At 40.4% G+C, this 15,195-nt stretch overlaps 1 protein-coding gene across 1 annotated transcript in view; it reads right to left on the bottom strand.

Moving 5' to 3' along the window:
• Nucleotides 1–15,195, bottom strand: part of LOC134883277 (receptor-type tyrosine-protein phosphatase gamma-like) — a 407,948-nt gene that overhangs the window by 66,049 nt on the left and 326,704 nt on the right. The window contains exon 7 of the mRNA XM_063911578.1: nucleotides 7,044–7,201. Within this exon, the coding sequence (XP_063767648.1) occupies nucleotides 7,044–7,201 (158 nt within the window). The remainder of the gene's footprint in view (nucleotides 1–7,043; nucleotides 7,202–15,195) is intronic.

The raw sequence follows: 15,195 nt of genomic DNA, 5'->3' as shown, positions 1-15,195 counted from the left end.
GACATTTTTGCCATGGTTTACCGTAAGTACTGATTCGGTATTGGTTGGGTTGAATATTGTGTAGACATGTGGGTAGCAACATGGTAAACTGGAGTCCCTGGAGATGCTCAGTGCCATACTGTGCATTTTTCCATTTGACTTCAGCTTGGCAGTTAAAAGTGTTTTGCATGGGTTGTGATACGTTGTGCTACTCTTTGTGCCATTGAGGCACTTTCCAACAATGACAAGGATACAATATCTTCCAATTACATCAACTGATCCTAGTAAACGGATTGAGATTGACAGTAAACTCAACGTGAGACACTATGACTGACAACTGACAGCCAACACAACCAAATGTTACAATGTGTGCCAATATTTGTTCTGTCAGCTATGTGATAACATATTCATTTGTTGTCATTCTACAAAAGCTTCTGCTGCGGTATCAAAATCTGTTTCAGGAAGAAGTCTCCCTTAGCCTTTCTTTTGGAGTTCTGCTGCTCTCTCCTCCCCTCAGACGCATTTTCCCACCCTCACCACATGCATTGCTGTTTTCCCTCCATCCACAAGATGCCCTCTGACTTTCCTACTGTTCCGTCACCTGACCTTTCCCCTCCACCCGCACTCCTTTTTCAATCAGCCAGCTGAGCATGTTCCTTATGGAGGTGTAACCATATATTGATCCTAAACTTCTTGGTACAGCTCACCGAGTCGGTATACAGTAAGTGACTCTTCTTCTTTTCAGTAAATGCACCATAAATCATTTTTTTTGGTTTGCAATTACTTAAATATGGTCTTCATCTGAGCACACTAAAAACACTAAAACGTTGACTTTAATTAAATGTATTCTGTCAACAGATTTCAAATAACTGTATTAGATTAGTTGAAAGGCATACTATTAAGTTGAACCTAATATTTTGTATTTAAACTTAATATTATTGCTTTCAATTAACCTAATACAGTTATGTGAAATCTGTTGACATAATACATTTAATTAAAGTCAACGTTTTAAGTTTTTGTGCATATGCTAAAACATCCAGAAAGACAGCTCTGACAGTAAGACAGATGTCTGCTAACCCCGCTACTAGAGTCAGATCTCTAAAAACAATAAAACATTTCTTACCACATTTAGCCCAGATTGAGTTTTGGAGGAGGTATTTCACAACGGAACAGAACTGAATCTTCTACAAGACCTCAAAGAGAAAAAGAAACTCATATGGCTGCATCTTAGCTGCTTTCTGGAAATGTTGGCACCATTGCACACAATGCCAGATGGAAAATTGTTTTAAAAAATATCCCACATGTCCCACTTGGAATGGTACTAGATGGCTGATCTCAACTTCCCAGTTGGCAGCTCGTGTTCAGGGGGAATGTGATGTGAGACCAGCATGGCATAAGTCATCCCAGGAAGGTAAACATGTGATACACTTACAAACACACACATACATGCACATGCAAAAAAACATTCACACACGCACAGACATACAAACATCAGAGGCACAAATAGAAGCGTGGTTAATCCACATGTCTGTCTGAAAGAAAAGCCTTTTGGTGGTTGTGTAAGAGCCTGAGAATCGATCGCTCTAAAAGAGGACCCAAAGCAACGGCTGTCTATCCTGCTGACCTACTTCAACTATCGTCCAAAACAAAGGGCTAGCAAAAAGAGGGGCAAGAAATAAAACACTAAGTGGCAGATAAAAAACAACTCCAGTCACCATCTGTGTTAATTCTCCTCTCAATCTCCTCCTTTTATCTTCTTCCATCACGTTTTCTCTGGAGAGTCCCCCAGCAAAAAAGGGATAAACAAAAGGATTTCAAAAGAGGCTTTTAAGCATGTTGAGAAAGACTTGCTAATGGTCAGGAATCATCAGCCATGCAACAGGAAGAATGATTTAGGCCCCAATCGCTTGCTTTTTAGTTGACTTTTTGTTCAATTATTTCCCTCTTTGAAATCTCTTGCTGTTTGCACCATTTTCTATGTGTGGACTTTAAATTCTTATCTATTATTTATCTAAATTATGTGAAGGCTGGATTAAACAACTATCAAACAGAATCACACAGTAGCCTCTGTAACGCATGCAATCATCCTTCATGTCTATATGTGCAGATTAAAGGAAAACAGGTGTGATGCTACACAGCATAGCTTTCACCTCCGCCGGGTTTAGCCCCCTCCAAGGAAACAGGTGTACCACCCTAAACCAGAGGTTGTTGAAGCGTTTCATTTAGGCAGCGCTTTAAGTAAACCCTGCACATTTTTTGTCAGGTTGATGAATCTTTTCTTAATGATGCACGTGTTGTCACGTCAGTGAAGACATTTCTTCATTTGCATGTGTTTTGGATAGTTTTTGAAGCTGCATTGGTTTCTCCTTATGGAAAGGTTTTGGTCCGTTGCAGCGCGTGTGCTCCTGTCGCCACTCTAAAATACAAACTTGGTCACATAGCTAAGAACACATCAATTTAAAAAATGAAGATTCCAAATGTGTTATTGTAACATTATTTCTGCAACGATAACTGAAAGTATTACAACACAGCCTCCTGCATGTTCTTTAACACAAAGTGGGGATTTACACTGCAGTTTGCGCTGTTAAAGTGGCCATATGTTCCTGATGTTCAGGTGTATATCAGTATGTAGCATCTCTACTTTAAAGAGTCCTCTCCTGCTGATGTTCAGGTGTATATCAGTATGTAGCATCTCTACTTTAAAGAGTCCTCTCCTGCTGATGTTCAGGTGTATATCAGTATGTAGCATCTCTACTTTAAAGAGTCCTCTCCTGCTGATGTTCAGGTGTATATCAGTATGTAGCATCTCTACTTTAAAGAGTCCTCTCCTGCTGATGTCCAGGTGTATATGAGCATGTAGTGTCTCTACTTTAAAGAGTCCTCTCCTGCTGATGTTCAGGTGTATATCAGTATGTAGCATCTCTACTTTAAAGAGTCCTCTCCTGTGATGTTCAGGTGTATATGAGCATGTAGTGTCTCTACTTTAAAGAGTCCTCTCCTGTTGATGTTCAGGTGTATATCAGTATGAAGTGTCTCTACTTTAAAGAGTCCTCTCCTGCTGATGTTCAGGTGTATATCAGTATGTAGCATCTCTACTTTAAAGAGTCCTCTCCTGTGATGTTCAGGTGTATATGAGCATGTAGTGTCTCTACTTTAAAGAGTCCTCTCCTGTTGATGTTCAGGTGTATATCAGTATGTAGAGTCTCTACTTTAAAGAGTCCTCTCCTGTTGATGTTCAGGTGTATATGAGCATGTAGTGTCTCTACTTTAAAGAGTCCTCTCCTGTTGATGTTCAGGTGTATATCAGTATGTAGTGTCTCTACTTTAAAGAGTCCTCTCCTGTTGATGTTCAGGTGTATATCAGTATGTAGTGTCTCTACTTTAAAGAGTCCTCTCCTGTTGATGTTCAGGTGTATATGAGCATGTAGTGTCTCTACTTTAAAGAGTCCTCTCCTGTTGATGTTCAGGTGTATATCAGTATGTAGTGTCTCTACTTTAAAGAGTCCTCTCCTGCTGATGTTCAGGTGTATATCAGTGTGTAGTGTCTCTACTTTAAAGAGTCCTCTCCTGCTGATGTTCAGGTGTATATCAGTATGTAGTGTCTCTACTTTAAAGAGTCCTCTCCTGCTAATGTTCAGGTGTATATCAGTATGTAGTGTCTCTGCTTTAAAGAGTCCTCTGCTGCTGATGTTCAGGTGTATATCAGTATGTAGTGTCTCTACTTTAAAGAGTCCTCTCCTGCTGATGTTCAGGTGTATATCAGCATGTAGTGTCTCTACTTTAAAGAGTTCTCTGCTGCTGATGTTCAGGTGTATATCAGCATGTAGTGTCTCTACTTTAAAGAGTCCTCTCCTGTGACGTTCAGGTGTATATCAGTATGTAATATCTCTACTTTAAAGAGTCCTCTCCTGCTGATGTTCAGGTGTATCAGTATGTAGTGTCTCTACTTTAAAGAGTCCTCTCCTGTGATGTTCAGGTGTATATCAGTGTGTAGTGTCTCTACTTTAAAGAGTCCTCTCCTGCTGATGTTCAGGTGTATATCAGTATGTAGCGTCTCTACTTTAAAGAGTCCTCTCCTGCTGATGTTCAGGTGTATATCAGTATGTAGTGTCTCTACTTTAAAGAGTTCTCAGCTGCTGATGTTCAGGTGTATATCAGCATGTAGTGTCTCTACTTTAAAGAGTCCTCTCCTGTGATGTTCAGGTGTATATCAGCATGTAGTGTCTCTACTTTAAAGAGTCCTCTCCTGTGACGTTCAGGTGTATATCAGTATGTAATATCTCTACTTTAAAGAGTCCTCTCCTGCTGATGTTCAGGTGTATCAGTATGTAGTGTCTCTACTTTAAAGAGTCCTCTCCTGTGATGTTCAGGTGTATATCAGTGTGTAGTGTCTCTACTTTAAAGAGTCCTCTCCTGTGATGTTCAGGTGTATATCAGTATGTAGCGTCTCTACTTTAAAGAGTCCTCTCCTGCTGATGTTCAGGTGTATATCAGTATGTAGCGTCTCTACTTTAAAGAGTCCTCTCCTGCTGATGTTCAGGTGTATATCAGTATGTAGTGTCTCTACTTTAAAGAGTTCTCAGCTGCTGATGTTCAGGTGTATATCAGCATGTAGTGTCTCTACTTTAAAGAGTCCTCTCCTGTGATGTTCAGGTGTATATCACTATGTAGTGTCTCTACTTTAAAGAGTCCTCTCCTGCTGATGTTCAGGTGTGTATCAGTATGTAGTGTCTCTACTTTAAAGAGTCCTCTCCTGCTGATGTTCAGGTGTATATCACTATGTAGTGTCTCTACTTTAAAGAGTCCTCTCCTGCTGATGTTCAGGTGTGTATCAGTATGTAGTGTCTCTACTTTAAAGAGTCCTCTCCTGCTGATGTTCAGGTGTATATCAGTATGTAGTGTCTCTTTATTTCTCTCATACGGCCTGCCCTGCAGCACCCTCCTTTTCACCCTCTGTCTGAAACCAGAGCCCAGTCTGATTTGATTGGTTAGCTGGCCGGCTCTGTTTTAATTGGTCAACCGCTTAGATATGTCCCACCACTTAGCCTATTGGAGTGCTGGCCATTAAGACCATGAGTGTTACACCGCTATGCTTGAAACCTGCTTCATATAGAGTAATAACTGTGTTCGAGGAAGTGCTTTCGAGTTCAACTTTGCATCATTGACTAATGGCACCCTGAAAGTGCTGACTCATGACCAAGCTCAATTGAAGAAACGTTATGCTGTTTGTTTCCATCTTCCGGTTTAATATAATCACAGACAGTTTTTCTCTTTGTATCCATTTTAAAGTGTCTGGGTATTTACACAGTAGAAGACGTTGACTTAAAAAGGGCCGGGGATGGACAGCTTGGTCAACAGGGATTTAAACAAGAGGAGGAAGACTGCGTGTTGTCAGCAGCGCTGTGTACAGACCTGTCATTCTGCCAATGAATCCTGAACATCACATGGAAAACAAACAGGAACCCTTCACAGCTATTTACACAGTAATACACTGATGCAGTAGCCAGCAAATATGCAAATGAGTTTACACATGTGCAGATGTCAATAAATTAATGCACATCCATTTCAATGAATGCATTGTTTCTTTTTTTATTTTGACTTGATAGTTTAATCTGGTGAAAAAGATGTGTCCCTTATAGAGAATCAACACAACTAATGTCAGAGGTCAAAAGTGATCCGTAAAAATGTATTAAATCTAGTTAAACACCTTAAATGTATCATCCTTTTCTGAGGGGGTCCCAAAACAAAAGATTAAAAAAAACAACAACAACAATAATTTCAAAAATGATAAAACTGTTGAGTCACATTCAGTAATTGAATCACTTCAAACACATGGAATGATCTTTGAGAAAAATATAAAACATTTTAATTGGGCTAACGAATATAAAAGCTCTTTCTATTTCTTTACAAATAGGACAATTCCTTGTGGCTGAAGTTGACACCAAACAAAACATTGGCTCATATAAAAGGCAAGACCTTAAGCTTTGTACAATGGAGCATAAAAACAGCAACATCCCAAAAGGCATCTGCAGAGCTTTTTATAGACGACACTGATAGGAAGGAGGATGCACTTAGAAGCATTTTGTTTAAAAATGTAAGCATAGTCTTGCATAAATTGTAAAGAATGTAATCTGACGTGACATGTCAGCACGTCTGGAGCAACACAGAACACATTTATAGTGCACCTAATGCAAGATAGAAATTAGTTCAGATCTATAAACAACACTATTTCATTTAACTCCCTGGAGAGATATGCAACATTAAAAGCCAAATCCACAAGTAGGATTTGCAAATAAGGCTCATTTTATAGAGTATCAAACCAACCAAATCACTTCAAATAATCATTTAATTTGTCATCAAGTCGACAAAGCCTCCCGCTGTGACACCCTGGGATCTTTATAATGTGATTTTAATTAAAATACAGTCAAGGTGTTGTTAGATCCACATGAGCTGCATGTTGTTTAAGTTTGATAAAACATGTAGTAAAACCATAGTGCTTCAGCTGTATGTCAGAAACTGTTTGATTTCAGTGTGTGCAATTTTATATCTCAGAGATGTTCAAAATGTTTTTGTAGGGCAAACCCATGCTCTCAGAGCTTATATTTTTGGCACAACTTTAATATAATATCATCCACTTCACAAGTATTCTTCTCATGTTCTGCCCTACCACTGTACAAACACACACACTAACCGACACACAACATTGCTAAATTACATTCTAGTCAGTCCAAAAATTCATGGTATGAGAATAAAATTGAAAGTGATCAATGGTTTGATTCCCCGGCTCCTTCGGTCTTTGTGTGAAGTGATCTTAGGTACAACACTGAAACCCTTATTTTTCCGGATGGCACCGACACAGACTGGCCACCTCTGCCATTAAGTGTATGACAGTGTGTGTTAAATTGCGGATGCCGACTTTGAGCAATTGCGAAGACTAGAAGCACTATACCAATGAAGTTCATTTACCGTAATTCCAGAGAATAAAATGGTTTAGTTTCCACACTGACTGTAAATCAATGCAAACTGCATGCCATATTCTCCGCCTGTTTCTGTGTGGTTCTCACCTGTTTGTAGGAGACGTAGATAGGTCTGCTGAAGATGATCCACTCCACCACCTTGCTGCAGGGCGGGGTGGTCAGAGAGCCGGTGTAGCGGTAGTAACTTCCCAGGGCGGACGGTAGCAGGTCCTTCAGCACAAAGGGCTCCAGGACAGTTTCTTTTTCTATAAGAGAGAGGTCAGGAGATCAATACAACAGGACCTACACTTTATTTTACTTCAAACCACTGAGGGCACACTTTCTGGAGCAGATCCAGGTGCTACTGCTTCACAGCCTTTAGGTTTATGCTATTGATTTCATTTGCATTGTGCCTGACTTGTTCAGTGTCCCCCTATTGACAGACATAATTGCGCTGAACACCTCTAATTATACCTTTGTCGTTGTTAGAAGGCTTATACAATACGATCAACGCCACATTGCCAAAACCAAATGTTGACACAGTGGATTATTCACCGCCTCACACGGTGTACTCCAAACTAAAATCATGGCTGATATATAGCACACTGTGGTCTGTGGAGAGGGAGGAAATCAGGCTGTTCATGAAAGAGTACAAACTCTGCTCCTTTATTAATGCATTACACTTCCACAGAGGGAAATCCAGAGGAAAGGGAGCAAAACAATTAAAGTGATCTGACATTTACTGAGCAGTAGAACAGCGGGCCATGAGCCTCCACTGACCTCAGAAAATATTTGAATGTGTGGCATGTTGGAAATAGTTTGAAAAAGGTCCTCAGCAGTGAACATACAAAGCTACCAAGCTGTTAGTGCATTACGCCAAGTCACTTTTCTTTAAATAGCCCAAAATCACTCATCACATTTGCCACCCGTTGGTTTCAGTATTGGTCTTATGTGGATACAGACTGGACCTGGGTCGTTTTAGCACAAATATACCAAGTCACATCAAACAATTGAAAATGTTACAGTGACAAAATGAGTATAATGTCTCTTGTGAGCAGTGACGTGCGGTGAAGTTCATGGCTGGTGAGGCACGACGTCATCACAATCAGATTTGAACTGGACTCACTAGCACCCACTGCCATGAGGCAGGAGAACTGCGTGCCTCACCTAGTCTCTTCGCAGCGGTTTTGCTCAGCACAAGAGACACGTTACAGACATACAGTTGACAAAAAACACTGTATATTATATACACCAGCTAAAGTATGGAAATTAGTTAATATAGCCAGAGTGTTTGAACATTTTAATAGCGACATACAGACAGACAGCAGTTACAGTCTCACTGTATAGCATGTCAGCAGGTTGGTGCCTCACCGAGCAGCCGTTCTCAGTGTTTGAACGTGAATATGAAAATTCAGCGATTTTGGATCAAAATAATGTAAAACTGGTGAAATTAAAAGGAAAATAACTTTATAATACAAACAACTGGATAAATATGATCATTAAATGTATTTCTTCATTTTACTTTTCATGATGACAGGTGAGGCACGGCCTCACCTGCCTCCCCTCACCGCACGTCACTGCTTGTGAGGGAAACTTCTGAAGCAATGGAGAGAAAACTCAGAGAGACACAGGAGAGCTGGAACTTTGATGGCAAACATTGAAGGTTTATTATGAAGTTAAGGGATGGAGAATTGACAAGACATGTGCTGCAGCCACGAGTTGACAGAGCGATTGCCCGACCAATTCTGAAGATCTCTTCTGCAGTCTGAGGTTTTAACTCGTTCAGAGTGTATAATCATTCCTCATCAGTGAGAGTAAACAAATATGGACCCTGAATCTAACGAAAGCTGTGGTCCATGGAAAAGAACCTACGTTCCAGATAAGAAGGGCTTCTAGACGACCCTGAACAATAAACTATCTCAGGTCAGTTTGTGCTCGGTCATAGACTGGCATCAACAAAGCCCCCAAGCTGCCCCTCCTTAAGGGAGATTACAGCAACCCCAAGGTCTAAAGACCTATGTCATGGGAACGCAGACTGAGGAAGGAGAAAACGATGAACAGTGTCAAAAAATATTCACTAACAGTCTCAACATAGAAACCTTGAGAGGCTGCTGTGTCCATGACTAAATATCCAAAAGATTTAAAGACAGCTAACAGCTATATTTTATTTCTGGAAGGCATTTCTTTTTTCTTTTTGTAATTTAATGGCAATCTATGTGTCATGTTTCTGGACAAATAGTCCAATATTCATTCTGTCGTTTGAGGAGAGCATCTGGCTCTGTAGCTGCTAATGCTTCCACTGAGCTGCTAACTTCATGTGTCTGGGGCTGAACTGACGCTTAAGCTGGAAAGAAACCCCTCAGAGCAACCACACAGCCATTTGATTAATTGTGAAGATATGGAATAGTTCAGCTTTGAATGATGAATTACAGAAAAATGGGTTCCTTTTGAAAGGCAATACAAAAAGACTCTATTGCGAGAAAGCTGCAGAGCTGGACAGAACACCATCCATTAGATCCTAAACATGCAACACATTAACTCTTGGTGCTTTTTAAAGTAACAATTTTGATTACCTATTGTTACTTTTGGGAAATCTTCACATGAGCAACTATCTGCTACTCAGTCGTAGGTGCAGTTATTATTTTTTTTATGCAAACTAAAGAAATTAAATAAAAAGCACGTTGATCATTTTCATCAACACATCACTCATACGCCTTGGACCACTAAAAAAAAGCTTTGGAGGAGAGGAGAGGAAGTAGAGTATGACGGGAGGGGGGAGCTGTCATCAGAGGAGGTGAATGGGAAGAAAGGGGTTGAAAAGAGAAGAATAACAAACACATGGAGAGAAATTATGACATGAGACAAGATGAGGGGGAGGATTTTGATCCACAGTTTCAATCAAAACGTATGAGGAGGGAGGGTGACAGGAAGGAGGAGGAATTCTAGGGCGGGGGAGGGTGATGAGTGCAGCGGGGTGGGTCATTTGACAGGTATGGAGACAGCGGGGGGGGGGGGGGGGGGGTCTTCATCAGCAACAGATAGAACCACAGGTCCCCTTCCATCCCCCCATCTCATTCCTCCAACCTTCCTCCTCTTCCTCCCACCCTCCCTCCCTCTGACAAGCCTTGTCTCCCGCTGCCTCCCCAAGTGCAGAGATGTATTTTCAGCTCCGTCGAATCCGTGCGACAGAGCGAGCCGGAGAAGGAGGAAGATAGGGTGTTGATAGCAATGTGTGGGGGGGATGGTGGCGTGTACTTAGGGAATAGAGGATGAAGGGACAGGAATATGCATCTAAATTAGTATTCTCAAGAACCCAACACACGCTTTGCTGTGTCTCGCTTCGAACTAAATTCAGGAAGCGTCTAAACACACAAGACAAACTTCCCCGCTCTTGAATGCGCTCCGTGCCAGATTCCAGCATGCATGAGGCTTGAAAGAGGAGAAGGATGAAGATTTGTTTGGCGAGGCAGCTCGTGAAGTGACGGCCTGTGGGTTCTTTTATCTTCCACCTGCACCTGGGAGCCAGGCAGCAGCGGAGGAGAAGGGCCAATGAAAGTCTAACATGAGCCGGAGCAGAGTGAGGCTGTGATCACATGGCGAGTGTTCTGATCTGTGAGCCTCCTGCGATGCGTCAGAAAAGCTGTCTTCTCATCTAATCGTCCATTAGCCTCCTCACTAGAGTATTAATATTTAATGCCACAGCTATGGTAAAACACATTTAGCACAAAGTCACATATTAGAGGAACCCAAAGTCTGCTAGTTGGTGTCCTAACAGATCTATATTGTTGACATCACACTGAAACATTGACTTTAATTAAATGTTTTATTTCAACAGATTTCACACAACTGTATTAGGTCAGTTGAAAGCAATACTATTAAGTTGAACCATATCTTTTTTATTAAAATGTAATATTATTGCTTTCAATTGACATAATACAGTTATGTAAAAACTGTTGTACATTTAATTAAAGTCAACGTTTCTGCTTATTCAGTGTACTCTGATGTCACCGTCGAGCTTGATCTGAAGAGAGTGATTCAAGCTTGACAAGAATGCATGCATGAGAATCGCTGCAGGTTATGAATGGTAATAGTATAATATAAATATAAATAATATAATAGATGTACCCCGACGATAGCTAACAAACATCAGGTATGATTGCTGTGAAATAGCAAGAGGGGTGGGAAGGGGGAGGGACGGGGTGGCGTGGGGATAGGGACTCCCTATCTTTTTCCTTTTCTTTTCGTATTAGTGTCTTTATAATTTGTATTCATGTATGGGGTATACATGAATACAAATGATAAGATACTAATACTGTGAGGACAAAAAAATATATACAAAATTGGTCACAAAAAAAAAGAATGTCTGCAGGAGAAGCTTCATCACGTCGTGTTGAGAAGGTTTTTTGCGTTTTGGTTATTGAATGCCACTCTTGGTTTGACTGCTACAAGCCTCCTCCATTTCTGATCCAATAGGCCTCTCAACATGACAACACAGCGTTGTATTTACTCTGGGTCCAGTTGCTGGCTTTTCTGGAGCACATCTGACTTGGTATAATATTTGCAACTAGTGTCTTTCTAACAGCTGACAGGACCTACGTAAGTTCTGCACTAAATCCACTTTACAGCCTCCGTGGCAAGATACCAAATTCAATCTGCGGAGAAAATGAATAGATAGAAATGGAGCACAAAGGATATTCCCATTCATCTCAACAGCAGGATTGTCATTACAGCGGCCATTTTTCTTCCATTGAGACCTTGTAGCTATAAGATTGTAGTGGGTGATAACCTCCCTATGAGTCAGTGTTGACTAAATGAGGTGGAGTTCTGTATTCACAGCTGAGGCGAGCAGTGGGAGGAGTAAGGTGTCAAAGCATGGTGAGCCAGAGGACACAAGTAAAATAACCATACCTCATCCACATGTTCTTGTTGGTGTAGGAACGCACAATGCTCTTGCCAGATGAGTAACGCCTTCCCTAGCCTGCTGATTCCACCATGCTTTATAGACACAGGTTTGAGTAAAATGGCAAGTGGTCGAACCAGTTTACTTCATCTACTTTTGTACTATTCAAATGACTATGAGAAAACAGGTCAATTTGGATTCTATTTATACCCCCAGGATTGGATTGAAAACTGTGGAAGAAGCTAGCAAGTGGATTTGGTTTCCGGAAGGTAAATGTAACACTATATTTAGGTTAAGGTTAGTAAGAGATCATGGTGATGGTTGAAATAAATCAATGAAGGACACACGATGAAGATCACATGTTTAAGGCTTTGAAAGAAATGACCATTGTAGAGTTTCTTTAGTTTTTTACTACTATTGTTCTTGAAAATGACATGATGTCACTGTTTAATGGGTGTCATAGATATGGATAAGAGCAATGCAAATCACAACTTGAACTGTAAACTGTGTGTGAAAGCGTATAACGTACAATGTGACTGCACTTCAGGTCCATACTAGACTAATAAGCCTTGCCGATGTCCTTCTGTGGTAAAGATGAATTGAACATGGTCAGATGTTGTGGGTTGTCAAACGGGGAATATTTTTGTGATCTTTAATGTTAGATTTTAATTGGAATAAAGGAAGTGAGCAATAAAAGAGTGAGATCTCTGGTGTGGGATGATCTCCATGTTCTTCACTCTGCAAATTATTATAATATCCTGTATTCTGAACCAGGAATATAATGTGGCCTGGGTGGAGACTCAGCTGTGCAGTTCTTACATCAGTGTATTGCAGAGGAAGTGGTTTATCTGGAAAGTAACGAGTTAAAGCCAGAATGGGAAAATGTTGTTGAAAACCTTTTGTTGTTGCTCCTGAATACAACGGCAGGAAATTCAATTGTCAGACGGCTGAAGGAAAGCAGATTTTTTTTTAAAAGACAAACACAGATACAGCCAGTTAGTAGCCAACCTGAGGCTTTGCTTCTCTCTACAGAAAATGAACATCATTTAACATGTCTGGGAACATGATGACTTTTTTATCACACTTTTATTGAATCCATTTTTTAAATGTTGAGCCAGTGACTGATTTGACATAAAGAAAATGAACGGTGCTGGGACTGACACTGAAAGAGCAACCAATATATAATTAATACAAATAAAATATATAAAATATGATTTCATTTGATTCTGCAAAAGATATTTTTAATATATATAAGACAAATATATTCTCCATCTGAGAACAATTTTAGATAAACTCTTACAATACTGATGTCAGACTCATCTAAGTATTTGAGTGTCTGACCAGTGTCTGAGGATTAATGTTCATTTAGGAAGGATCATTCAGCAGGAAAGGTGTAAGTACGTTTGTGGACGGTGGTGTGATGTGTAGTTATTGTTTTTAGTATGCATAAGATGTTTATGCATGAGAGAGTTTGTCTGTTAACCACTTGGTCCAGATTTCAATATCTCTTCCACTGTGGTTGGATTAGCTTGGGATTTTGTACATGTGTATGTATAATCCGCAGAGGATAAACCCCATGGTTTTCAATAAAGGGCCAGCAGGTAACCAGTGAGTGGTTTGCCACCTTTTTGTGCATTTGAGCGTAATCAGGTCAAGTAAATGCTTTAATTATATATAGCCAAATCAAGAAAATGAAAAATAAGTTAGGAAGAGAGAGAGAGAGAGAGAGAGAGAGAGAGAGAGAGAGAGAGAGAGAGAGAGAGAGAGAGAGAGAGAGAGAAATATATAGAAAAACAGAGAGGGATACAGACAATGATAAAATGTGGTAAACATGTTCAAGTTCCCCTTAATTGTAATCACTCTGGTCCTTCAGACTTTAAATAAAGAGCCATTTTCCTCTGAAATTGTCAAATGATATCTGACCAAAATCCTGCAAAACTAAAGAAATCCCAACGGACCTCAACAGTATTTGAATTTAGTGCTAACAAACTAATGGTTAAAATTTAAAATGGTTACCCAGTAGTATATACTTTGCATGGTATTGTCCCTGAGTGTGTTAGCTTACTGACAATAGCATCTAGCTCAGTGGTTCTTAACCTGGGTTCGATCAAACCCCAGGGGTTCGGTGAGTCAGTCTCAGGGGTTCGGCGGAGGTGAAAACACACACCCAACTATTATTCATGATGACACGCCCCGCTTGGCCATCACTGGCTGCAGGTGATCACGCTACATCGCTTGGCCTATCTGTGCTGCAGGGGATTTGATGCGCTCAGTAGTCGACTCGACTCAGTAGCCGAGTGACTGTCGTGATGGTACGTCGTGATTTCTTTCTTAATATTTGAATCCCTTCATACTAACTATATCAACAAAAAAAGAAAGTGGTCGGACGAATAAGTACAATATGGATTCACATGTATAACGGAACGTGATGGGAATCAGCGTCCTAACTGCATGATTTGCCATGCCAAGTTGAGCAATTCTAGTCGAGCACCGGCAAAACTAAGGGAACACTTCCTTAAGCAGCATGGAGATGGGGAATACAAGAACACAGCACTTGCTGAATTCAAGGTGAAGAGAGCCAGATTCGATGAAAAGGCTACTCTGCCTGTTCTCGGCTTTGTACCCATCAACAAACCGATCCTCACAGCATCGTACGAAGTTGCTTACCTGATTGCAAAGCAGGGCAAACCACACACCATTGGTGAAACACTCACAGCGGCTGTCACACTGGTTTGCAGTAAGTATTCATTATTATGTTTTGGTTTTTGTGTGAAAATCATGTTTTGCTGGTTTTGTTCTTTGTGAAGTTGATGCACGGTTCATTTTGTGCACCAGTAAAACATATACCTATGTCTTGAATTTGAAAAAAATCACATTTTATTTTTCCAATAAAGAAGGGTTCGGTGAACGCACATATGAAACTGGTGGGGTTCAGTACCTCCAACAAGGTTAAGAACCACTGGTCTAGCTTAAAGCACACACTGCCTCAAAGTATGGTTGGCAGCACTGACGGTTACCTCTGTGCTGGAGGAATGAACACGTGATGGGCTGTGGCGAGCATCATTGATAACATGGTAATGGTAATGTGGGCCTCTCTCAATAAATTATAACCATGCATGTTATATTCAGAATAATTAAAATTCTACATATGGATCAGTGTTCAAAAAAGGACTGGATCTTTAGTTAATAAAATACAGTGAAAAAACAACATGTAGATTTCCTATTTGACCCTTTTTGGAAGGGCATTACACTTTCATGCATGGCTGAAATCATTATTATGATTAATATTCCATATGAACCGACCCTGTTAGTGACCTAAAATAAGCACTGGTGTCAGAATAAGTTAGCTGTGTGTTTGCC

The sequence above is a fragment of the Eleginops maclovinus genome, chromosome 20, assembly GCF_036324505.1.
Source record: "Eleginops maclovinus isolate JMC-PN-2008 ecotype Puerto Natales chromosome 20, JC_Emac_rtc_rv5, whole genome shotgun sequence".
Lineage (NCBI taxonomy): Eukaryota > Metazoa > Chordata > Actinopteri > Perciformes > Eleginopidae > Eleginops > Eleginops maclovinus.
The sequence above is the reverse complement of the archived record's forward strand: the minus strand, read 5'-3'. Positions and strand labels throughout refer to the sequence as shown.